At 37.3% G+C, this 25,885-nt stretch overlaps 1 protein-coding gene across 1 annotated transcript in view; it reads left to right on the top strand.

The window, feature by feature from the left end:
- Positions 1-22,981, top strand: part of TACR3 (tachykinin receptor 3) — an 85,454-nt gene extending 62,473 nt beyond the window's left edge. The window contains exons 4-5 of the mRNA XM_047092150.1: positions 19,856-20,052; positions 22,669-22,981. Coding sequence (XP_046948106.1) covers positions 19,856-20,052; positions 22,669-22,981 — 510 coding nt within the window. The remainder of the gene's footprint in view (positions 1-19,855; positions 20,053-22,668) is intronic.
- The last annotated feature ends 2,904 nt before the right edge of the window (positions 22,982-25,885 follow it).

Raw genomic sequence — 25,885 nt, 5'->3', positions numbered from 1 at the left:
TTCTGCAATATAGAGAGAATCCAAGGAGAAACTTTATAATGCTCTCTCTCTATGAAGATAAAGGTATATTTTATTCAGACTGCCACAGCCTTGGACTATGTATAAGAATGCCAATTATTTCATTTTTTAAAAAATTTTAAAATATGTATGTTATACTTTATATTTTATTTTATTTTATATTTTATTTTATATATTAAATATTATTCCATTCACATATAGATTTATTTACTTATCTGAAAAAGCGTAATCGTGTCTTGTATGTATTATTGTTCTAAATTCTAGAGATATAGGGATAAACAAAACTAAAATGTTCAAGACCCTCATGGGATTTGCATTCAAGCAGAGCAGAGAGACCCCCTAGATAAACAAAATAATGAAAAGATGTACTGGTAGTAATACCTGGAACAGGAGATTGACGTGTTTAAGGATGAGAAAGACGAGTGCTGGAGCATAAAGAACCAAGGAGAATATGTAATGGGTAAGACTAGAGAACAGGGCAGAAGCAAAATGCGGTAGAAATTTTAAGCAACAGTAAGATTTGGTTTTATTTATTCCAGATATGATGAGGAAACCATTTTAACTAGAGAGTCAATCTATTTCATTTTTTTTTAAGTCACTCTAGCTATGGAAGTAAAGACCAGTGTAGGTGATTATTACATTCAACCAGGAGAAAGATAATGGTAACTTTTGCAGAAGCTATAGCAGTAGAGATGAAAAGCCATGAAGAGATTTAAAACATATTTTGGTGACTTGGCCAACAGGATTTGCCTCGGCAATGAATGCAGCAGTAAAAATGAGGGGTACAAAGAAACAAGCATGTCTTCTGAGTGTCTGGCTTCCAGTGCTAGATGGGCGGTGGTGTCACTTACTGAGATAGGGACATTCACAGAAGAATCAGCTTTGAAGAAGGGAAGAGAATGGAAGCTTTTTTTATACATAAAATTTTGAGATGTCTCTAAGACATCCCGATGAATCATCTATCCGGGGGAAGATGGTGGCCTGAAGCTCTACCTTCTCATCTACAACTTGCTAATTTTCCTGAATGAAGCAGCAACTGAGATAGGACAGTGGGCAGAGCTCAGAGGGGTGTGTGAAATACACCTCATCATTGCTGAGACTGTGAGAATGTTAAAGCTCCCATTATGTACACGTGGGGCAGACTACCCTCTGCATCTTCCAAGAACACATAAGCAGATTTGCTGCTTGAAGAGAACACTTCCAGTTTATCTTCACAGGCAAGGATGAACAGAGCCTGGAGTTGGATAAAAGAAATAAAAGCAAGGGTGCCTGGCTGGCTCAGTTGGTACAATATGTTTGTGACTTGATCTCAGGGTTGTGATTTCGAGCCCCATGGTAAGTGTAGAGATTACTTTAAATTTTTTTTAATCTTTAAGAATTAAAAAAAGAAATAAAAACAAACCATAGGGAACCCAGCTGCTTAGAAACAAGAAGCAGAATACCAACAATAAGCTATACTTCATGAACTAAAACACAAAAGATAAGATCATTTAATTATGATACGAGACTAAATATATGATTTTTAAATGTAAAACTCCAACTTTTAAAAAAGATGTCACCATTGAGAAGTGAAGAAATACATCAAAATACAAATATACAAAACATCTAAGGATTATGAGGGGAAAAAAAAACAGGTTAGAGGAGAGGTCTAGGTTAGCGATATGAATTCATTCGCTTGAATAACCAAGAACTTACTGTATACAAGAATGTTTTATTGGGGTGCCTGGGGTCTGTCAGTTGAGTGTCATACTCTTGGTTTCGGCTCAGGTCATGTTCTCATGGTTCATGAGTTCAAGTCCCGTGTTGAGCTCTGTGCTGAAAGTGTGGAACCTGCTTGGGATTCTCTCTCTTTCTTTCTCTGCCCCTCCCCCACTCTCTCTCTCTCAAAATAAATAAACTTAAAAAAAAAAAAAAAGAATGTTTTATTTATTTTTATCTCCAGAATCAGCTTCTTGTACTTCTTGACAATACTCCCTGTTAGAGAAGAAATGCATATCTACTTGACATTTAACTGTAATTAAAACACTGCCAGGCACTTCCCATATGTACCAATTGGCATTAGTGAAACTGAGGTAACTCACACAGTGCATGTAGCTTAGTGCTTTTCAGATAACAATTTCTCAACAAATTTTAGTTTCCCTTCAACTTAGGAGACAACTGTTTGTCCTTTACTTTTATTTTTTGAGATATGTATGTATATATATACTTATGTATGTATGTATGTATGTATTATCCTCTTTCCTAAATTGTCTTATAAAACCAAAAGTACATGTTGTTACATTTTTGAGTTAATTACTTACAAAGAAAAGTCATTTCTTTTTTCTTTCCTTTTCTTTTTTCTTTTTTTTTTTTTTTTTTTTTTTTTTTTTTTTTACCATTGCTGCTATTAAAGGACAAAAGCACAAGCTTCTATTGACTTATATTTGCCTTAGGGTGTAAATAAATCTATCCTGACACAAGATCACATTCTACAAAAATAAGTTTGTGTGTGGAAATAGTTTCTGTAGCCACCATTGAAATAAAATGCAGTGAACAACAGAGACATGTATCTCACTTACTCTATTTGTGGCATATCAAAGTCAAATCCAAGAGCATATGAAGGCTATGCTACTGTAATGGTCAATTTAATGCATCAACTTGACAGGGCCACAGGATGCCCAGAGATCTACTTAAACATATCTGGGTGTGTCTCTGAGGGTGTTTCTGGAATAAATTAGCATTTGAATTGGTGGACTGAGTAAGGCAGATGGCCCACCCCAGTGTAGGTGACTATCCAATCTGTTGAGAGTCTGGAAAAAACAAAAACAAAAAACAGAGGATAGTTGAATTTTTCTCTGCCTGGCCACCTGAGACATCAGTTTTCTCCACCAGCTTTCCTGGGTCTCCAGCCTGCACATGGCAATCATGGCATTACTCAGCCTTCCTCACTGTGTGAACCAAGACCACACATATAAAATGTTCAATATATTTGTAGAAATAATTAAGTATGAAGTAATGCCATAATGCCATTAGCTAAACTGATTACAAATGGTTGGATAATCAGGAAAAAAAATGTATTCTCTCTTAGATCAAATACATTTTTTATATGAAAATGCTTAGAAATTGGCTGCTTCTAGGAAAGTCAAAAATATGGAAATATGTAGTATATAATAGGGAGCTGTGCAGCACAGTGGATGTCAGAGTTGTAGTAGTGTTCTCCAGAGAAACAGAACCAACAGGAAATATATATATTTACATATATATTTACACACATATATAATTAATTCATATATATGAATACATTTAATATATATAATTCATTCATTCTTATATTCCTATATTCATTCCTATGTTCATTCATTCCCATGACATTAAATATCATCTATAGATCACTGACTCTGAAGTGCATATTATAAATCAATACTACTTCTATGAACTCTAAGTTTATGTGATCAGTTACATACTTGATGTCCTTGCTTTGAGTATTTCTCAGGTATTTAAAAATATAAGATACACAACTGATCTCTGAGTCTCCAAGTCTGACTTTTCCAAATACCAGTGCATGACACCTCCATTTACCCAGATACTAATTCCTAAGAAGAGTGATTCTTTTTTTTTTTTCTTTTTTTTTTTAATTTTTTTTTTCAACGTTTATTTATTTTTGGGACAGAGAGAGACAGAGCATGAACGGGCGAGGGGCAGAGAGAGAGGGAGACACAGAACCGGAAACAGGCTCCAGGCTCTGAGCCATCAGCCCAGAGCCCGACGCGGGGCTCGAACTCACGGACCGCGAGATCGTGACCTGGCTGAAGTCGGATGCTTAACCGACTGTGCCACCCAGGCGCCCCAAAAAGAGTGATTCTTAAACTGCCCTCCTCCTTGCTCTCTCGCCCTCACCTGATCCACTACTAAATCCTAATGGTTTTCCTCCCTAAGATATCTCCCATCTCTGTACTTTTCTCTGTGTCCATCGAAATAATTCTCCAAGATTCTATCATGGTCAACAAGTCTACCACAACAGTCTCTCCCACTCACTTCTGCAGGTCTGCATTTGTTCACACCAAATTCATTCTTCACTCAGCAGCCACAATGAGTTTTTAATGAGATATAATTTACATATAATGTTCTATTAGTTTCAAGTGTACAGCATAATGATTTGGCATTTGTATGTATTACAAAATGATCACTACATTAAGTGTGGTTATCATCTATCACCACATATAGTTAAAAGTTCTTTTCTTGTAAAAAAAAATATTTTCTTGTGATTACTTTTAAAACCTACTCCTTTAGCATCTTTTAGTATACAATACAGTGTTAGTAATATAGCCACTATGTTGTATATTACAAATGGTGTTTTTAAAATATAAATCAACTCAGCTCCAAGCTGTAAAAGTGTGGAGCCTGCTTGAGATTCTCTCCCTCCTTCTCTCTCTACCCCTCCCCCACTCATGCAAGCCCAAGAGCACTGTCTGTCTCTCTCAAAATAAATAAATATTAAAATGTAAATCAACTCACTATCAGCTTGCAATTTTTCAGTAGCTTCCCAATATTCTTAAGAAAATAAATAAAGGAAATTGCAAAAAATAAATAAAGGAAATTGCAAATCCTGAAAATAAGCTATACGGTCCTACATGACCTTGCTGTCACTTACTCTGCCAACCTCGTTCTGTACCACTTTGCCATCACACACCATGTTCCAGTAACACTGGCTCTTAGTTGTTTGAACACATCAAGCTATCTGCCATGTTTTGGTCTTTACACTCTATTATCAGGGCCTAAAATGATGTGCCCTTTATTCATCTGTCTGTACATCCTCTGGGTTTCAGCTTAAATAGTGCTTCCTCAAGTAGACCTTCCATAGTATTCTACAAATCTAGACATGATTATTTTTTCTTTTTTTTAAATTGTTTTAATGTTTATTTATTTTTGAGAAAGAGAGAGAGAGCAAAAGCGTGCAAGCAGGGGAAGGACAGAGAGAGAGGGAGACACAGAATCTGAAACAGGCTCCAGGCTCTGAGCTGTCAGCACAGAGTCCAACGTGAGGCTCAAATTCGAGAACGGCAAGACCACAACCTGAGCTAAGGTCAGACGTTTAACTGACTGAGCCACCCAGGTGCCCCTGATTGTTTTTTTTTTTCTATAGAACTTATCATAATTTGTAATTTCACAGTATTTTTATATTTACTGTTTAATAAATGTCTCATTAATAGGATGTAAATGGTGGGGAAATAGATAACTTTTTTCTCTTTTTTTAAATTATTTTATTTTTTTTATTTTTGAGACAGAGAGAGACAGAGCATGAGCAGGGGAGGGGCAGAGAGAGAGGGAGACACAGAATCCTAAAAAGGCTCCAGGCTCTGAGCTGTCAGCACAGAGCCTGATGTGGGGCTCTAACTCACAGACTGTGAGATCATGAGCTGAGCTGAAGCCGGATGCTTAACTGACTGAGCCACCCAGGCGCCCCACTTTTTTTTTTCTTTTTTAATTTAGCACTGTATCTCTAGAGTCTGGGGCCTAGGTTTCTTTAGAAAAATGGCATTATTGTACAACATTCATAATCTAAGTGTACAATAAATAAGCGAAAATAATTGACCTCCTTCTGAAGGCTGTGCTATCACATGGTTCAAATAGCTATTCTTTTCAAATATCTTGCTAAACACAAAAGTCAGGGGCAATAATAATTATTTTAATTTAGATGTAAGATATTTAAATGCATTTTTGTTTTATTCACTTAAATAATATTTTTGAAGCAGAATTAGACCCATAATTACAAAGGACAAACTGATGGTTGTCAGAGGGGAGGGAAGGAGGAGATGGGCAACTGGGTTAAGGGGAGAGGGAGATACAGGCTTCCAGTTATGGAAAGCATAGGGCATGGGAATAAAAAGCACAGCATAAGGGGGAAAAAAGAAAATGAAATTCTTCCTTCCATGTTCAAAAATACATATTTTTGAAATCTTATTACATGCATAATAGGGCAAAACACTGGTAAAACAAAGATAAATGATGCTTCTTACAATTAAAGTGTTTATAAAATGAGTGGGAAAATCAGATAACTTCAGTCAACAGGTAATTATTCAATGTCAAGAACTATTCTAGGTTCTGGAGACACAAAGAAGTATAATGCATATGCCCATATCTGGACTGAAGGAAACAGAAGCATGCTTGACTGTAACATGTATCTGTGTTATAAGATATAAGCATGATATGCTAAGTCAGTTAGACAGCATCTAACACTACGTGCATGAAGAAATGAGAGAAGCTACTGAGAGAGGTGAACTTGAGGTGACCTCCTAAAAAATGGATAGAGAAGTTTACATGGAAAGGTATCAGATCAGGGCACTCTAGGCAAAGTGATAAGCATGTGCAAATCACAAAGATTTATTTCAAGGTAACTACAGATAAGGATAATAACATTATTTATAAGCCATGCTTTCTTAGTTTATCATATATTATAGAGAAAAATATTAATTTTCAGTGGCTGATCTTATTTTCTACTAGATTTGATATTGGAAAGCATAATTTTAAACATTCTAGATTTATACGGTTTCAAAAAGCAATTAAAGTGTGCACACCTTCAAGATAAAAAGCCAACTGCAAAAGTATCTTAAAACACTGGCTGGATCAACATTTCAGACCACAATGTATTAATAACAGTGTTTTATTTGATTTTAATTTTTAAAAATGTTATTTATTTTTGAGAGACAGAATACGAGCAGGTTAGGGGCAGAGAGGAGGGAGACACAGAATCCAAAGCAGGCTCCAGGCTCTAACCTGTCAGTACAGAGCCCAACATGGGGCTCGAACTCATGAACTGCAAGATCATGACCTGAGGTGAAGTTGGATGCTTAAGTGACTGACTCACCCAGGCACCCGTTAGTAACAGTGTGTTTTTAAAAGGACAAGTGATGTCAGTATAGAGGAAGACAAAATCTCTCAGTCTGGCAAATGATGTCAGCCTAGCCTTTTTTCCTGACCAGGCATGCTCCCAAGATACCAGATCTACCCCAGAAATTCCTGGCACAGAAAAGGAGTTGCCCTATGGCAACTGGTTGCAGTTGTTTTTTCTTTTACACTCACTTCCCCGGAAAGGTAACTGAGGAAAAAATTCTCTTCACTCTCTCCCCTTCTGTGAATGTCAAAGCGTCTTAAATCCTAACAGCAACTATTTATTTGGGACTAAAGTAGTCTTCTCAATAGACCTACTTTATGGCTACCGGGTGTAAAGAATACAGCATTGTTAAGAACTTATACTTCTTTTCCATTTGTCTTTAAACACGCTCTACATAAATGAAATATATCGAAGTAAATGGTACCACACGAGCACATAAAACATTTGTAGTACTGAATCCCTATTTCATAGTTTTAGTGTACATAAATCTGTCCATATTCACATTGCATTAGACAAACCGAATTCTAACCTCTTGTTCCCGGCCCACTCTACCATTCCAACTTCTTTTCTCACTCTTTCATCTTCTAGCTTTAGGAAAATATCTCATCTCACATTAAGTTCAAGTGGGTAGATCCTCAGCAAAATATGGATGTTTGACTATCCTTTACTTACACATCCCCTGAGCATCTAAATGCAGAAAGAAGCAAGGGCTATTTTTCTAAAGGTTTTGAGAAGCAGAATGTATGCAAAATGAGTCCTTAGCCAATGAAGAATGAAGAGACCCAGGAGTCCTAGCTCTGAACCTGTCTTTGTGATCTTGAGAAAACACTCCACCTCCTTGGTTTTAAGTCTCTTATTCATAAAATAAAGAAACTATGTGGTCAAAGGTTTATCATGATAAGTTCATACATTTGAAAAGTTTTTTGTTTTGTTTTTTTTTAATGAGTATAAAAAGCACTAAGCCTGTTACTAAGCCTGTAACACAACTCCACTGGGTCATCCATCAGTGTTACCCACAAATGCATCTGCTGGCCTTGCCTCTCTCAAAGGACAATGTTGCTATCAGCACGATTTTCCTTTGTTGAGTCTCAAAGTGAGTGTTAGAACTACCTGGCCGATGCATACTCTACAGCATTCGTGCTGGGCATTGCATTCTGTAGCACACCGTCTGTATCAACAGAAACTGGCGCAGGAAGGTAATAAGGGAATAGAAGTTTTGAAAGGTAGGATGAAAACGTCATTAAGCAGAGCACAAGTTTAGTTTGAAAATACTGGGGTATCTTCTAGAGTTTTATATAAGGGAGAAATTTGAAATGCAGAGTCAGGAACGAGCTCTTTACTGCACTCCAGTTAAAATGTTAACAACCCAGCCCCTCTCGGTAGGTAACAGCACAAGATACTGATCAAAGAATTTCAGACTCTATTCTCGTTATCAGACCACCTTCTCATAGTCCATTATGAATTAGTATTTTTGTGTTTTGTCCATATGTTGTGAACAGTATACTTTTATTACATTTTTGTAATGTAATCATCTCTGCCCCTCCCCTGCTTGCACTCTGTCTCTCTCTCTCAAAAATAAATAAACATTACAAAATTTTTAAAAAAAGCTTTTGTTAAAATTGCTCTTGATTATTTGGATACCCACGAAATGCTGGTAAAGAAATCTACTTCTACTGTTTTTTTAAACCATAGAAATTGTTTTCTGGCTATTTTCTGTTTTAATTCTCTTCCTCTAACCTATAAGCCATAACGGCCCTGCTCCTTCAGAGGTGAACACCTAAGTGTGATAACAAAGAAGTTTTGCCTTAATCAATTGGATTTTGAATTGTATAAAAACCAAGAAAAATCTATCATCTCATTCAGCAAGCAAGCTTTCTATGTGCTTGACATTATTTCTGCTGCAAAGGAATTATCATGGAAAACAGTGCTCATGAGGAAGACCATCTATAACCTAAGAGAGGATCAACTGATGTAAATAGAGATCCTAGCCTATCTTGCTATATATGCTATATTGCTGTAAGCAATATTGCTAAAAAGGAATTCTATATTGCTAAAAGCAATTCTACAAGCAATCCAAACCTCTTTAGAAATCTCCATTTTCTGGGACCCTGCATAGTATTTTGCCTCCTATTTTGCTGGCATGAAGCCATATTACCTAGCATCATCAGCATTTCAAACACCATTATTGTCTTTTTAGGCCGCCATAACAAAATACAATAGACTGGTGGCTTAAACAACAGAAATGTATTTTCTCATAGTTCTGGAGGTGAGCAGTCTGAGTTGAAGGTGTCATCAAGGTTGGTTTCTTCTCAGGCTTCACTGCTTGGTTTGCAGACTGCTGCAAACCTCTATCTTCCCATGGTCTTCCCTCTGTGTGTCAGTGTTCTAGTCACTTTTTTCAAGAACACCAGTCAGACTGATTTAGCCCTCAACCTAATGAACTCATTTAACTTACTTAGCTCTTTAAACACTTTATCAACAAATATAGTCACATGCTGACATACTGGAGATTAGGACTTCAACAGGAATTTTGAAAAGTGACATCAGCAAGATGACCAAATAAGACATGTCTTGTCATATCCTTACTCAGTAACGATTTGGCGTCTATCCACAGGCAAAAGTGCCTTTTGGGGAGTTGAAGGATCCAAATAGGACACTCTTGATTATTCTGATGCAGTCCAAGAAAGAGGAGAATCATTTTGAGAAGGCAGGCCTGCATCCAGGAGGCTGAAACGAAGTCCCACCTATAGACCCAGAAACATCTCTATACCCTTGAGAACTTGGCTATAGCTCCCTTAGCTGTAAGTTAAGAGAAATTTGCCTCTCCCTAAAAGTGACCCAGCCCAATGCCAACAGAGTCTTTCTCAGAGGTGATTCCTCCCGAGGGGGTATGAGAGCATGTGAGTGAGTGAGTATCCACTACCCCAGCTCTGCAGGTGCTGCCGAAAAGGCCCACGTCTCTCTCTCTCCATCCAGAGAACTGGGTCACGAGCTGCAGGACTAGGAAGCTGGTGAGTGATTGGGAAAACAGCAAGCAGGGTAAACGGAACCTATCATCAGAAGCACTTGGATTCTACTAACCCGTTATGGACTCCACCACAGGCCCATCCACAAGCAACTGGGAATGCCTCTCCTGCAGGTCTCCCACTGACCCAGTTACCAAATTAATATGTCCTGAGGATCTAATGTAAAGCATGGTGACTGTAGCTAACTATACTGAGTTATATATTTGCAAGTTGCTAGTAAATCTTAAATGTACTTACCAGGCACAAAACTACAAAAACAGTAACTACGTGTGAGGAGAGAGAACTTATTGTGGTAATCATCTCTCAATACATCAAATCATCACATTGTACATTTTAAACATACACAGTATATATCAATTATATCTCAAGAAATAAATAAGTAAATAAATAAATAAATAAATAAATAAATAAATCTTATAATTTTTTTTAAAAATGGGGGATCACAGTTCGGTCCATAAGAAGCCTCCATTCCTTTTCATCTCTAACCAGGATCCCATAACATCAGTCTTTATTCTTCTTGCTATAATGTACTTCCTTTTCTAATTTCATCTCATCTTCCCTTTTATGGCTGCATCATTTTCTTTGGCTTTAGATAGTCATAAGCCTAAAATCTTACAATGTTCTCAAAGTCTAAGTTTCCAATGGAAAAAATGAAAACACACTAAAAATGAAGCATGACCAATAACACGTAAAGAAGTAGAGTACAATACCACACACATGCACACACGTAGACAGAAATGTTTTCCATATTTGTACACATACACACATAGTTTTCTTTTTCATTTGTTAGGCTCGACATAATTTCGTACTTTTTTAAGTTTATCTATTTTTGAAAGAGAGGTGCATGCGCATGGGGAAGGGGCAGAGAAAGGGAGAGAGAAAATCCCAAGAGGCTCCACACTGTCAGCACAGAGCCTGTCATGGCGCTCAATCTCACAAAATGGGAGATCATGACCTGGGCTGAAATCAAGAGTCTCAACTGACTGAGCCACCCAGGCACCCCTTGACATAATTTCTTTCTTTTTATTTTATTTTTTAATATAATTTATTGTCAAGTTAGGTAACATACATTGTATACAGTGTGCTCTTGGTTTTGGGAGTAGATTCCTGTGATTCATCACTTACATACAACACCCAGTGCTCATCCCAACAAGTGCCCTTCTCAATGCCCATCACGAATTTTCCCCTCTCCCCTGCGTCCCCCCCCCACTCAACCTTTAGTTTGTTCTCTGTATTTAAAAGTCTCTTATGGGTTTGCCACCCTCTCTGTTTGAAACTATTTTTTCCTCTTCCCTTCCTCCATGGTCTTCTGTTAAGTTTTTCAAGTTCCATATATGAGTGAAAACATATGATATCTGTTTTTTTCTGACTGACTTATTTCACTTAGCATAATACCCTCCAGTTCCATCCATGTTGTTGCAAATGGCAGGATTTCATTCTTTCTCATTGCCCAGTAGTATTCCATTATGTATATAAACCACATCTTCTTTATCCATTCATCAGTTGATGGACATTTGGACTCTTTCCATGATTTGGCTATTGTTGAAAGCACTACTATAAACATTGGGGTACAAGTGCCCCTATGAATCAGTGCTCCTGTATGCTTTGGATAAATTCCTAGTAGTGCTGTTGCTGGGTCGTATGGTAGTACTATTTATAATTTTTTGAGGAACCTCCACGCTGTTTTTCACAGCAGCTGCACCAGTTTGCATTTCCACCAACAGTGCAGGAAGGTTCCCATTTCTCTACATCCTCACCAACATCTGTTATTTCCTGAGTTCTTAATTTTAGCAATTCTGACTGGTGTGAGGCAGTATCTCAAAATGGTTTTGATTTGTATTTCCCTGATGATGAGTCATGTTGAGCATCTTTTTATGTGTCTGTGGGCCATCTGGATGTCTTCTTTGGAAAAGTGCCTATTTATGTCTTCTGCCCATTTCTTCATTGGATTATTTGTTTTTTTGGTGTTGTGTTTGGTAAGTTCTTTATAGATTTTGGATACTAACCTTTTATTCAATATGTCATTTGCAAATATCTTCTCCCATTCTATCGGTTGCCTTTTAGTTTTATCGATTGTTTCCTTTGCAGGCCAGAAGTTTTTTATCTTGTTGAGGTCCCAATAGTTCATTTTTGCTTTTATTTCCCTTGCCTTTGGAGACGTGTCGAGTAAGAAGTTGCTGTGGCTGAGGTCAAAGAAGTTGTTGCCTGTTTTCTCCTCTAAGGTTTTGATGGTTTCCTGTCTCACATTTAGGTCTTTCATCCATTTTGAGTTTAGTTTTATGTTTGATGTAAGAAAGTGGTCTGGTTTCATTCTTCTGCATGTTCCTGTCCAGTTCTCCCAGAACCATTTGCTAAAGAGACTGTCTTTTTTCTATTGTATACTCTTTCCTGCTTTGTCAAAGATTAGTTGGCCATACATTTGTGGGTCCAATTCTGGGTTCTGTATTCTGTTCCATTGGTCTGTGTGTCTGTTTTTGTGCCAATACCATACGGTCTTGATGATTACAGCTTTGTAGTAGAAGCTAAAGTCCGGGATTGTAATGCCTCCCACTGAGGTTTTCTTTTTCAATATTACTTTGGCTATTTGGGGTCTTTTGTGGTTCCATATAAATTTTAGGATTGTTTGTTCTATCTTTGAGAAGAATGCAAATTTAATTGGGTGCAATTTTAATTGGGATTGCATTGAATGTGTAGATTGCCTTGGGTAGTATTGACATTTTAACAATATTTATTCTTCCAATTCATGAGCATGGAATGTCTTTCCTTTTTGTGTGTGTGTCTTCTCCAATTTCTTTCATAAGTTTTCTATAGTTTTCAGCATACAGATTTTTGACATCTTTGGTTAGGTTTATTCCTAGGTATTTTATGGTTCTTGGTGCAATTGCAAATGGGACCAATTTCTTGAATTCTCTTTCTGTTGCTTCATTATTGGTGTATAGAAATGCAACCAATTTCTGTACATTAATTTTTGTATCCTGTGACTTGTTGAATTCATGTATCAGTTCTAGCAGATTTTTCGTGGAGTCTTTAGGGATTTCCATGTAGAGTATCAAGTCATCCACGAAAAGTGAAAGTTTGACTTTTTTGTCAAGTTGGATGCTTTTTATTTCATTTTGTTGTCCGATTGCTGAAGCTAGGACTCCCAATACTATGTTAAACAACACTGGTGAGAGTGGACATGTCTGTTGTGTTCCTGATCTCAGGGGGAAAGCTCTCAGTTTTTCCTCATTGAGGATGATATTAGCTGTGGGCTTTTCATATGTGGCTTCTATGATGTTAAGATATGTTCTTTCGATCCCAACTTTCTTGAGGGATTTTATTAAGAAAGGATGCTGTATTTTGTCAAATGCCTTTTCTGCATCTATTTACAGGATCATATGTTTCTTATCCTTTCTTTTATTAATATGATGCATCACATTGATCGATTTGTAAGTATTGAACCAGCCCTACAGTCCAGGAATGAATCCCACTTGATCATGGTGAATAATTCTTTTAACATACTGTTGAATTTGATTTGCTAGTATCTTGTTGAGAATTTTTGCATCCATGTTCATCAGGGATATTGGCCTGTAATTCTCCTTTTTAGTGGAGTCTGGTTTGGGAATCAAGGTAATGCTAGCTTCATAGAATGAGTCTGGAAGCTTTCCTTCCATTTCTATTTTTTGAAATAGTTGAAGAAGTTTAGGTATTAACTCTGCTTTAAATGTCTTGTAGAATTCCCCTAGGAAGCCATCTGGCCCAGGACTTTTATTTGTTGGGAGATTTTTTTTTAATTTTTTAAAATATTCATTTATTTTTGACAGAGAGAGAGATAGAGCATGAGAGGTGGTGGGACAAAGGGAGAGGGAGACACAGAATCTGAAGCAGGCTCCAGGCTCTGAGCTGTCAGCACAGAGCCTGATGCAGGGCTTGAACCTACAAACTATGAGATCATGACCTGAGCTGAAGTCAAACGCTTAACCAACCGAGGCACCCAGGTGCCCCTATTTGTTGGGAGATTTTTGATAACAAATTCTATTTCTTTGCTGGTTATGGGTCATTTTCAAATTTTTTATTTCTTCCCATTTGTGTTTTGGTAGTGTCTGGGTGTCTAGGAATTTGTCCATTTCTTCCAGGTTGTCTAATTTGTTGGTATATAATTTTTCATAGTATTCTCTAATAATTGTTTGTATTTCTGTGGTGTTGGTTGTGATCTCTCCACTTTCATTCATGATTTTTATCTATCTATTCTCCCTCTTTTCTTTTTGAGAGGTCTGGCTGGGGGTTTATCAATTTTGTTTAGTTTTTCAAAAGACCAGCTCTGAGATTCATTGATCTGTTCTACTGTGGAGTTTTTTGTTTGGTTCGTAGGTTGGTTTTGTTTTTGTTTTTGTTTCTTTTTTGGGCGGGGTGGGGAGAATTCTATATTGTTTATTTCTACTCTAATCTTTATTATTTCTTTTCCTCTGCTGGATTTGGGGTTTCTTTGTTGTTCTACTTCTAGTTCCTTGAGGCGTGCAGTTAGATTTTGCATTTGTGATTTTTCTTATTTCTTGAGATAGATCTGGATTGCAATGTATTTTCCCCCTTAGGACTGCCTTTGCTGCATCCCTAAGGGTTTGGACTGTCATGTTTTCATTTTCATTTGCTTCCATATGTTTTTAAATTTATTCTTTAATTGCCTGGTTGACCCAATCTTTTTTTTTTTAGTAGGGTGTTCTTTAACCTCCATGCATTTGGAGACTTTCCAAATTTTTTCTTGTGGTTGATTTCAAGTTTCATAGCATTGTGATCTGAAAATATGCATGGTATGATATCAATTCTTTTATATTTATTGAGGGCTGTTTTCTGACCCATCATATGATCTGTCTTGGAGAATGTTCCATGTGCACTTGAGAAGAATGTGTATTCTGCTGTTTTTGGATAAAAAGTTCTAAACATATCCCCTTGACATAATTTCTTATAGGCATTACTCTAAGTTAACGTTAATTGCATGCACATGTTACTTGGAGTTGGCACAAGTGTCACATTTCTTGGATGGCACTTACCCAGTATGCCCATATTCTCATCCATTCTCATGCTAGCAAAATTCAACTCGGCTTCTGGACCACCCTGCACTTTTTTCACAGCTATCATTGCTTAGTTCTTATTTTCTCACTTGAGACTGAACTTTTTAAGACTAGTCTTTGAAACAGAAGTAGCAAAAGCTCAGCCTAAGTAGCCCATGAAATGGTACCTTAAATTTTGATGCTGTTATTGAAATTTTTTTCCATATCTTGCTCCTGAGAATATCATTTTAATTTGCTAATGTGTGGTTAGAATGAACAGGCCTGAAATTTTGACTTAAAGAAATATAATGGTCTATTTAAGAACATTTGCGCAGACAAAAGGCATGGGCTAGTGTTAGGGTGTGATCCATGGGACGGTCCTCCAGAATGCACGTTCTGAAGAGGTTCTAATCAAAACAAGAAACTTGCTCTCACATGGAGTTGGTAATTTCCAGTTCGGATATTTATAAAGAATAAATCCTGCACTGAAGAATATGACTCCTAGATTTTTTTTACGGTTGGCAGTATTTTATTTCATTTCCTAGACTTACGTTTTTTCTTTTATGACCTAAACCTCAAAATCATCCACCCTACACTAATTTAATATGAAAGATAAGAACAGCTGCAGGCATTCCAGTCTAACCTGTACAGGATACAAAAATCAAAGATTTTTTTTCCCCTTTGATACACTAAGAAAAGGTGCCCAAAGCTCATTTTCACTAACCAAGACATGCATTTCCATCCTGCCTATGTTTGCTTGTCACACCTCCCTTCTTCCTCCTGCTAGGAAATGTCTGTGCCAAGGACAGTGGTGGGTAGCCACAACTGTCCATGTTGCCATGGAAAACAAATCCCCTTGTCTCAGAGGCAGGCGCATGTCTCAGCTTCATGAAATACTCAACATCAATCAATGTTTTTATCAAGTCACAACAAAATTTGTTAGGACATGATGAAAGATTTGAATCATCTCCATTTCAGTCTCTTTATCTTGCCTAAAAATTTTGGGATTTTTAGGAAGTCTACCAACTGAATGCCTTTCCTGCCTAGTATTTATGTGTTAGTGCCATTGTCCAGCCATGAGACACAGGGGAACTGCTCACAGCATGTGCACAGCTGTCACTGCTCATGGTTTGTGTTTCAAAGTGTTCTTTTCCTTAGCAATTTAAAGAGTAGGATTACAATTTCATGACTTTGGCACTTCACAAAGTAATGCAATTACTCCCACCCAAGACCCCACTTTTGCATTTACATTAAACCTGGGTCCTGAAAGTTTGATATCAGAAATAATTCCACAAGGTTTTGTGAGCAGAGACTGAAGCTAACAGTCAAAATGTATTTTATAGAAATAAATGAATGAAATATATTATAGCCGTATTTCACTGTGAAAGATCTTTTCTTTTAGGGTCTTTTAGATTTTTCCTAAACATCGTCAAATAAGTTTTGAAATGTTTTATATCAAGGTCCGTAAGACTCTATATATGTGAATTAGAAGTTATCTGAAACTTCTCTTCCAGAGGCATTTTCATTTAATTCTCCACTTACACTTTAATTTTCCCCCATTATGGACTTCTTCCACGTGGTTGGAAGTCACGTAAAAGACTCTGATAGCCTTTGTACGTCTTTAACTATTATTGGAAAACAATTTCATGCATAGGGAGTTTGTGGTCAGCCTGCAAAAAAGCATTCAAAGAAGTGTTTATGCATATTTGTTCATACCATATTTAACATAGTAGCCTGTACCTTGTTCACATTGTTACAGATTTTTTTTGCCCTTAACACTTATTCAGAATAAAATTTAATGCTTTCATGAACCCCCAAAAATATATTGGTTATATTGTTTGTATGCTCGTACTCTTGAATTTGTTTGCCTAGAAATATGAAACAGCAATAAAATGTCATGCTCATTTTATATATGCATGCCCATTTTAAACTTGGAGGACAAATGATACCAGTAATCAATGACTGGATAAAATTATGGACATCTCTTAACCAACTATATGTCCTTTAGTTTCTTTCATTTTGTATTCATTTTCATTCATTAATTTAAAAAATTTTTTGAGCTGATTATATGTGAAGTCCAGCCTATGTGCCTGAAATGCATCAACAAACAAAGTAAGAGGAAAATTCTTGCCCTTTTATATTCTAGTATGAGGAGACAGAAAGTAAAGAATAAACATAAAAAACTGAAAAGAAAGAGCAAGCTAAGGGGTTGGGAACTGGAAAGGCAGACTGCAATTTTAAACAGGTCGGTCAGAATAGGAGTAGCAGAGAAAGTGACAGCTGTACCAAGGCGTGAAGGAGATGAGGGTGTTACCAGCGGGAATAATTACGGGAAGAATGTTCTGGAGGGAGAATACTTTTGGGCAGGAGCTTGCCTATCATGTTCAAGGAATAGTATGATGTTCATATGTTCAAGATAAAAAGGCAATAGAACTCGTTTCATTCCTCTTACATCCCCTGAGACTACAGTTACCATGCACTGCGTCATTCTTGCTTAAAATAAACTAGTAAGTTCTTATAAATATTATTTCAATTTTATCTACATGTTTATATTCATGCATTTTTTAATTTACATTTTTTTCATTATATTGTAAGCTTCTTCAAGATAAGGAATAGTCCTCTATTCATTATTTTTCTCTACACTGTTTTTGAGACCTACCAGACACTCAATAAATGTTAACTGTAGGCAAGGGGGAAAAAAGAATTAAAAATCTTACTTTTAAAACTCTAGCCTAAGGGCACCCGGGAGGCTCAGTTGGTTGACTGAGTTGGTTGACTCTTGATTTCGGCTCAGGTCATAACCTCACAGTTCATGAGTTCGAGCCCAGCATCGGGCTCTACAGTGACAGCACGGAGCCTGCTTGGGATTCTCCCCCTCCCTCTCTCTGCCCCTCCCATTCCCTCTCTTGAAATAAAAAAATAAAAAATATATACTTAAAAATTAAAAAATAAATAAAATCTAGCCTAGTTTCATGAACCATAGCGGTCAAAACTCTTGGTCTTTGCCTCAGTTTCTTAAAACACATTGAAAACCAACGAATAAGTTATTGTATACGTGTGAACTGTAATAAAATATAACTCTTAACTTGTATGCCACAAATCCATGAATGAGAAATAGGAGAGATAAATGCAGAAATCTGAACACAGCTTTTCAGGGGGTGGAAATGCAGTTTAAAAGTTTTTTTTTTTTCAACGTTTTTTATTTATTTTTGGGACAGAGAGAGACAGAGCATGAACGGGGGAGGGGCAGAGAGAGAGGGAGACACAGAATCGGAAACAGGCTCCAGGCTCCGAGCCATCAGCCCAGAGCCTGACCCGGGGCTCGAACTCACGGACAGCAAGATCGTGACCTGGCTGAAGTCGGATGCTTAACCGACTACGCCACCCAGGCACCCCTGGAAATGCAGTTTAAAGAGCACTGAGAAAAAAGGCTTTAGATGGTGCAGCCAGTGATGACATTCTGTGAGCTATTGACCTGGATCTTCAGCTCTGATGACCAATGTCCATCAGATCAATGCTAGTCACGTGGATGTTAGAGTGATGAGACCCTTAGGAAAGCTTTGCCTTCCACAGTGATCCACTTCATGATTTGTCTTGTTCTAGAATCTCTCCTGACTCTTAACCTTGCCAACATTTCATCTGAATCCCTAGCTTGCAGAGAAATGACAAGCCCGGGTCATAAATAGTGTGTTTCCATAGTTCTAAGATGCCCCATAGGTCATTTATGTCAAGACTTTCTCTGATTTGTGTTCTGATCTGTTATGGGTAAGCTCCCAAGTTAGTTTATTTAGCATATATTATTCTAAACATTTTACTATTTCCATATTGCCAAAAGAAGTATGAACAAATTTAGTAGAGAGATTGCTAATGAGAAATGTTAAATGAGGCCATCATAGGATAGTAGTATTATTTCCTTTTCCACACAAAGCCAAGCTACTTTGAGTTTACCTTTCTTATAGTCACAGACAATGCACAGATTTTATTTTATTTAGGGACACATAAAACATCCTCTCATTCAACCCACTATTGCAAATTGTACACTGTCATTCATTTTTCGTTCATTCTATATCTAATTGTTTATGTTCAGTTATGTACTTGGGATTGTGCTAGATGCTGGGGATATTAAGATAATTAAGACATTCTCTTTGCCATTTAGGAACTTAAGGCCTAGAGGTAGAGAAATACAAGTTGATATTCTTCTGCGGCCAGGGCTTTCTAGAATATTTTGTTTCAGAGGTGTGGAAACCGAGGAAATGATTCATGCTTACCAAAAGACCTAATGTATAAGCCAGATGATTGCCTATTTACAAATTTAAAGTTAATGGTATTTCCTCAGACTAATGTGAATATTCATCATCACTATGCAGAGAAAGCTTCCCCAATATCAGATTATAAGAGAAACCATATTAATATTCAGAAGGTTGCCTCATGAGCATGGTATGAGAGTAAAGAAAACCAAATAGTCTTCACTATAGTCAGCCTATAATAAATACTGAGGAACCAGACCAGCCCTTACAGCCTAAATTATCCCCAGTGATGCAGCAGTTTGTCTAGGTATAATATCTCTGCTATTTTACTGTGCAGGCTAGCACAGCCAAATCTTGCTCCTCTCTCCCCTAAGCTCTTTGGATTTTTGTAAACACTTATTGTCTTCATGCCAGTTAAGATATATTTGTTTCTATTTGAGTTAGTGCCACCCATTCATGTGGGCTAGGTAAAGAAGGATTAGTGACATTAGCATGCTTTCTTGAGGCTTACCTTAGGCAGCTGTCCCTGTATTACCTCTTACTTTTCTAATACTAAGCCTTAAGCATGCCATGTATTTAACTATATTGGCAGAAAAATGTGATTTGCAGTACATTTAATGACTTTTGAATTTTCCAAAACTGACCTCTTTACTTCTTTCCTTTTAGGTTGTAAAAATGATGATAATTGTCGTGGTGACATTTGCCATCTGCTGGCTGCCTTATCATATTTACTTCATCCTCACAGCAATCTATCAACAGCTGAATAGATGGAAATATATCCAGCAGGTCTACCTGGCTAGTTTTTGGCTGGCAATGAGCTCCACCATGTACAACCCCATCATCTACTGCTGTTTGAATAAAAGGTAAAAACAAAATTACTAAATGCAAGTTTCTTGTCACTCCTGGCTTAGCTGAAAGCATATAATGTTGTTCCCCCTTTTGCATTAAAAATGCAAAAGTAAGGGGTGCCGGGGTGGTTCAGTTGGTTAAGCATCCGACTTTGGCTCACAACATGATCTCACAGTTCGTGAGTTCGAGTCCTGCATCAGGCTCTGCACTAACAGTTCAGAGCCTGAAGCCTGCTTATGATTCTGTGTCTCCCTCTCTCTCTGTCCCTTCCCCATCTGTGCTCTGTGTCTCTCTCTCTCAAAAATAAAGAAATATTAAAAAGAATTTTTAATGCAAAAAGAAGGGAAAATTGAAAAATTCACTGACAGGAGTACAGAGCATGATTTTTTTTCTAGACTTCCTCCTCCTTTATGAAGTATCCCACCTTAACCATTACATTCTCAAAACAATATGCTTAGAAGTTCTAACTGGGAAATTTTTATTTCTGCCTCCAAACCCATCAGAATTTTGTCTGCGCAGGAAAAAAAAAAATGCCCAGTTCAAAGAAATGAAGATAATTCATAGAAATGTACAGATAATTTCTACAAAATGAAAAGATGATGGCATATGTGAGTGGACTCTATTAAGAAGGATGTTCTGGGGGCGCCTGGGTGGCGCAGTCGGTTAAGCGTCCGACTTCAGCCAGGTCATGATCTTGCGGTCCGTGAGTTCAAGCCCCGCGTCAGGCTCTGGGCGGATGGCTCGGAGCCTGGAGCCTGTTTCTGATTCTGTGTCTCCCTCTCTCTCTGCCCCTCCCCCGTTCATGCTCTGTCTCTCTCTGTCCCCAAAATAAATAAAAACGTTGAAAAAAAAAAAAAAAGAAGGATGTTCTGTAAATACATTTCAAAATAGAGGATGTTGCTGTGAGGGTTCTAAAAGCAACAGTCAGGGCAAGGAGAATTCCAACCCTCCTTCCTATATAATGAGGTCAGTGAGTAAGAGAGGGTGCAGCCTCCATGGAAATGAGTTCTGAAGAAATTGAGGTGGCCAGGGAAAAGCTACTTTCAATTTTTTCTAATAAGTTTATTTATTTTGAAAGAGACAGAGCATGAGCAGGGGAGGGGCAGAGAGAGAGAGAGAGAAAAAGAGAGAGAATCCCAAGCAGGCTCTGCACTGCCAGCACAGAGCACAATGCAGGGCTCAAACTCACAAAACTGTGAGATCATGACCTGAGCCGAAACGGAGAGTTGGTCACTTAACCTACTGAGCCACCCAGACACTAAGGAAAATCTAATACTTAAAAAAAATATTTGTTTAATGTTTATTTATTTTTGACAGAGAGAGAGAGAGGCAGAGCATGAGTGGGGGAGGGGCAGAGAGAGAGGGAGACACAGAATCTGAAGCAGGCTCCAGGCTCTGAGCTGTCAGCACAGAGCCTGATGCGGGGCTTGAATCCACTGACTGTGAGATCATGACCTGAGCCGAAGTCGGACGCTCAACCGACTGAGCCACCCAGGCGCCCCAGGAAAAGCTACTTTTAAAGTAAACTTTTTAAAAAGCAGTATTTGACTGTAGTCAGATTTAAGACTGGAAAGAACCATAAAATGTGGTTTCCAGATAAAATCATCTTGGTTGTAATGGTCAGAACATGGAAGGGCATGGTTAAATTTCAGAAGATTGATAATTCCCTTAATAAACCAGTGTGTTCTGGGGCACCTGGGTGGCTCAGTCGGTTAAGCGTCTGACTTTGACTCGGGCCATAATCTCACAGTTCGCGGGTTTCAGCCCCGTGTCGGGCTCTGTACTGACAGCTGACAGCCTGAAGTCTGCTTCAGATTCTGTGTCTCCCTATCTCTGCCCCTCCCCTGCCTGTGTGCTCTCTCTTCCTCTGTCTCTCTCTCTCTTTTTCAAAAATAAATAAATAAACATTTAAAAATTAAAAAAAATAAATAAACCAATGTGTTTTGAGCACAACTAGAAACAGAACTTCATGTAAGTAACTATAAGCTAAATCCTAGGCTCTCTTTCCACTCCACTATGCAGTGCTTTATGTTTGTTAATTACTTAATTCTTCTTTTCTTTCATTAACTGCATAAACCATATATCAATTCAAGCCACCCCACAAGCAGTACATCTGTTTTTCATCAACTTCCCTTAATGGTTTACAAAGCAAAGGATTTTGTATTTTCACATACGATTAGATAAAAACCATCAAGGTTAGTAATTAATTCTAACATTAAACGAGACTTTAATTTATAAATGTGTAATCATTTCTAAAAGAAGCTATTTTGAAATACATCATTTTTAAGTGCCTTAACTGGCAAGCCTAATTCAAGTACACTCATGCAGATGTATAAAATTACTGAAGAAATGTACACTGTTTCTTTGGCATATGGATTACCTGATGCTGGACAACTTTACTATTCAATGACTTGCTTCTAACTGATAGGAAGTTAAGACTCAATTCATGAGGAAAACTTAAAAGATTAGTACCAATAGTGCGGCATACATTTTAAGAGTTTGACTAGAAAATCAAATTCAAAAACTGATTGTGTTTAATTGCCTCAAATAGGGTTTTCTGTGGCAATTGAAGGAAATTTCCACTTGAAAACATGGCTTTTTCTCTCTGTGGCCTGCTTCTTTCTCTTCAGATTTCGAGCTGGCTTCAAGAGAGCATTTCGCTGGTGCCCTTTCATTGAAGTTTCTAGCTATGATGAGCTGGAGCTCAAGACCACCAGGTTTCACCCGACTCGGCAAAGCAGCCTTTACACGGTGACCAGGATGGAGTCCGTGACAGTGGTGTTTGAGCCCAGTGACCCAGACAACTCCAAAGCCAGTCGAAAGAAGAGAGCAACCCCAAGAGACCCAAGTTTCAGTGGCTGTTCCCGCAGGAATTCCAAATCTGCCTCCACCACGTCAAGCTTCATAAGTTCACCCTATACCTCCGTGGAAGAATATTCCTGAATCCATTTTCTGAAGTGCAAGACTAGCGTTAGGGCATCATGGTGCCAGCATAAGCCCCCATTCTCCTGTTTAGCAGTCCTGTCTTACCTACTCTCTGGAAACAGAGGGCAATTTTGGAGCAGCTATGCTTCAATTGAGAAAGGTAGCAGAGAAATGTAACAAAAGACACTATTAAGAGATTTACCCCCTCAAAAATAAAATGGGCTCTTAATTTATGCTTTGAAAATTCCAAATTATTACATGCAACAAACTAAACATAGATCTGAAAAATACTTCTAAAATGTTTCATTTTTTCTCATTTAAAAGTTGCAATTACAGGGGTGCCTGGATGGCTCAGTCGGTTAAAGCATCAGACTCTTGATTTCCGCTCAGGTCATGATCTCACTGTTGGTGAGTTCAAGCCCCTAGTCAGGCCATGCATGGACAGTGAGGAGACTGTTTAGGAATCTCTCTCTCTCTCTCTCTCTCTCTCTCTGTCTGCTCCTCCCCCACTTGCACTCATGATTTTTTTTCTCTCTCTCTCAAAATAAACTTTTTTAAAAATAAAAGAAATTTTAAAATTGCATATGTATTTGTGACACTAAAGTGACATATGATTTTTCCAAAAGATTAAAGAAGCTTTGTGGTGAGTGACAACAAAATCTATATAAATTAAACATTTTCATCTAATAAAACAGAAAAAAGTTAAATGACTCATTTTTCTCATTAGAATGAAAGAAAATTAGCCTCAAAGAGTAGGAATTAATGAAAATCTTTACTCAAATGAACTCATTTGGAAGAATGAAAAATTTTAAAGATTTAAATATTTTTCTCCATGAAATGTAACTGGAAAGGAAATCTAGTAAAATTATTATACAACATACACGTCACTCTTTTCATTATTTTTTCTGAGAAAGTGGCATCAAAAGAAAAAAAAATCCTTTACTTTTTGACCATTACATATTTTAAAATACCAAGCTAAGAAATAGTCAAAGTTAGGATCTTAAAAGGACAAAGCAAATTCCTATGATCCTCTTTATTTTTCACAAATACTTAAAAATTTTTAGAAAATAGGCAGATTATAGGGGTGCCTGGGTGGCTCAATCGGTTAAGCATCTGACTTCGGCTCAGGTCATGATCTCATGGTTCGTGAGTTTGAGCCCTGCATCAGGCTCTGTGCTGACAACTCAGAGCCTGGAGTCCACTTCAGATTTTGTGTCTCCCTGTCTCTCTCTCTCTACGCCTCTCCTGCTCTCGCTCTGTGTGTGTCTCTCTCTCAAAAATAAAGAAACATTAAAAAAATTTTTTTAAAGAAAATAGGGAGATTATAAAACACTAAAGATGCCTTCTAATGAAGGGGAGAATCCCAATTGTCTCTGAAACTGGGTTACCAATTTTTGTAGGCAAGAATTAAAGATAGAAACTCATAATTATTATGGCAGACAGGAATATCTACCAGCACCAAAGAAGTATCTCTCCCCCAGAACTCAAAGAGAAACAAAGAAGTTGGACATCAACTTTATCAATTTTGGAGCATCCTTATCCTCTCTCTCCTCCCATTGAAAAATGTGTAAGGACTAGGGAAAAGTATCAGAAGATATACTCAAATGAAAATCCTTAGAAAAGAAAGTCTATGTACTACCTGTATATACTAATAAACATATGTAGAAAGGTGAATCAACTGTTAGAATAGAAAGCAGGACAATATTTTGGATGTATGTGAACTAATAGTAGGCAAACAAGAGTATGATATACACCACTCCACAGAGAGGTGTATTTTGTCTATTTAAATAATTCAGAAGCCCCCTAGAAAGAAGTGAGCTAATGGTCCTGAGGAAGCATCTATTTACTATAACAAAAATTTACTGACATATTTCTGAGAGCCATAACAAAATAAGACCTACTTTAAGTGTAGAATTTATCTTCCAGACCTCAGTGCTTATAAATAATCTTTCCTTGAATTAAAGATACTGTCAATCTTCCTCAAAAAAGCAGAAACCTTCTGAGAATGTGGATGTACCACACAAACTTTTCAGAAAGTCTAAAATATTCAGTTAGTTTTTTTTAAAGCTATCCAGCTAAAATAATTACCTGTAATGCTTTACTCGACTGTTATACCTCCATCAATATAGAGTCAACTATTGTTTTGAAAAACAAGATAAAAGCAATTATTCAAGAGGAAATCATAATCTGTTGCCACCACTAAAGTAAATTTCCCAATCCTTTTTCCTATTTTGAACCCAAGGCCAGAAATATTTGATTGTTACAAAGTGTTCAAAGTCTAAACAACTCCACCATGTATGTAAACTGATTTCTTCTGATTACACCAATAAACAGACACACATACATAAAGACACGAGTATGCAAATACAATCATCTCAATACATGTAACTTCAAAGAACTAAATTCAAACTTGAATGCTAAAATAGTCAATGGTTATTACAGGGTTGCCACAAACAGTTCAATACACTTATGAAGCTTGTGTGCATGCTTTGGATAAGCAAATTTATCATTATTTAGTATCTCATTGTTGAATATAATGTTTTTAAATGTTCATTCCAAAACATGTAAATGCTTATCATACAATGTCAAAGTGTCAACAAAAGTCTAATATTTTAAAGCACACATTATCTCCTTAAACTTACAAATGATTATGAGACTAGCATTAATTAACATTCTAGATACACAGGACCATCTTTAGCTGCAGAATGTGGATGTGAAGTTTGGCCTTCAGTTTCACTGTAGTCAGCTACCACCAAATATAGGTTGAAAAACATAACTCTTGGCCTTCACACATAGTAGGAGCACTTAGTATAATTTGCTAACACATCTAAGGAAAAATAGTCCTTCAATCTGCTGTTTTGTTTGGTTTGGTTTGGCTTTGGTTTTTTGGTCTTTTTCAGTAGATTTGGTGTTGCTGGGTGT

This window comes from Lynx rufus, unplaced genomic scaffold (assembly GCF_022079265.1).
Source record: "Lynx rufus isolate CCGP_SWC_20201006 ecotype Redwood Valley unplaced genomic scaffold, mLynRuf1.p SCAF_3, whole genome shotgun sequence".
Lineage (NCBI taxonomy): Eukaryota > Metazoa > Chordata > Mammalia > Carnivora > Felidae > Lynx > Lynx rufus.
The sequence above is the reverse complement of the archived record's forward strand: the minus strand, read 5'-3'. Positions and strand labels throughout refer to the sequence as shown.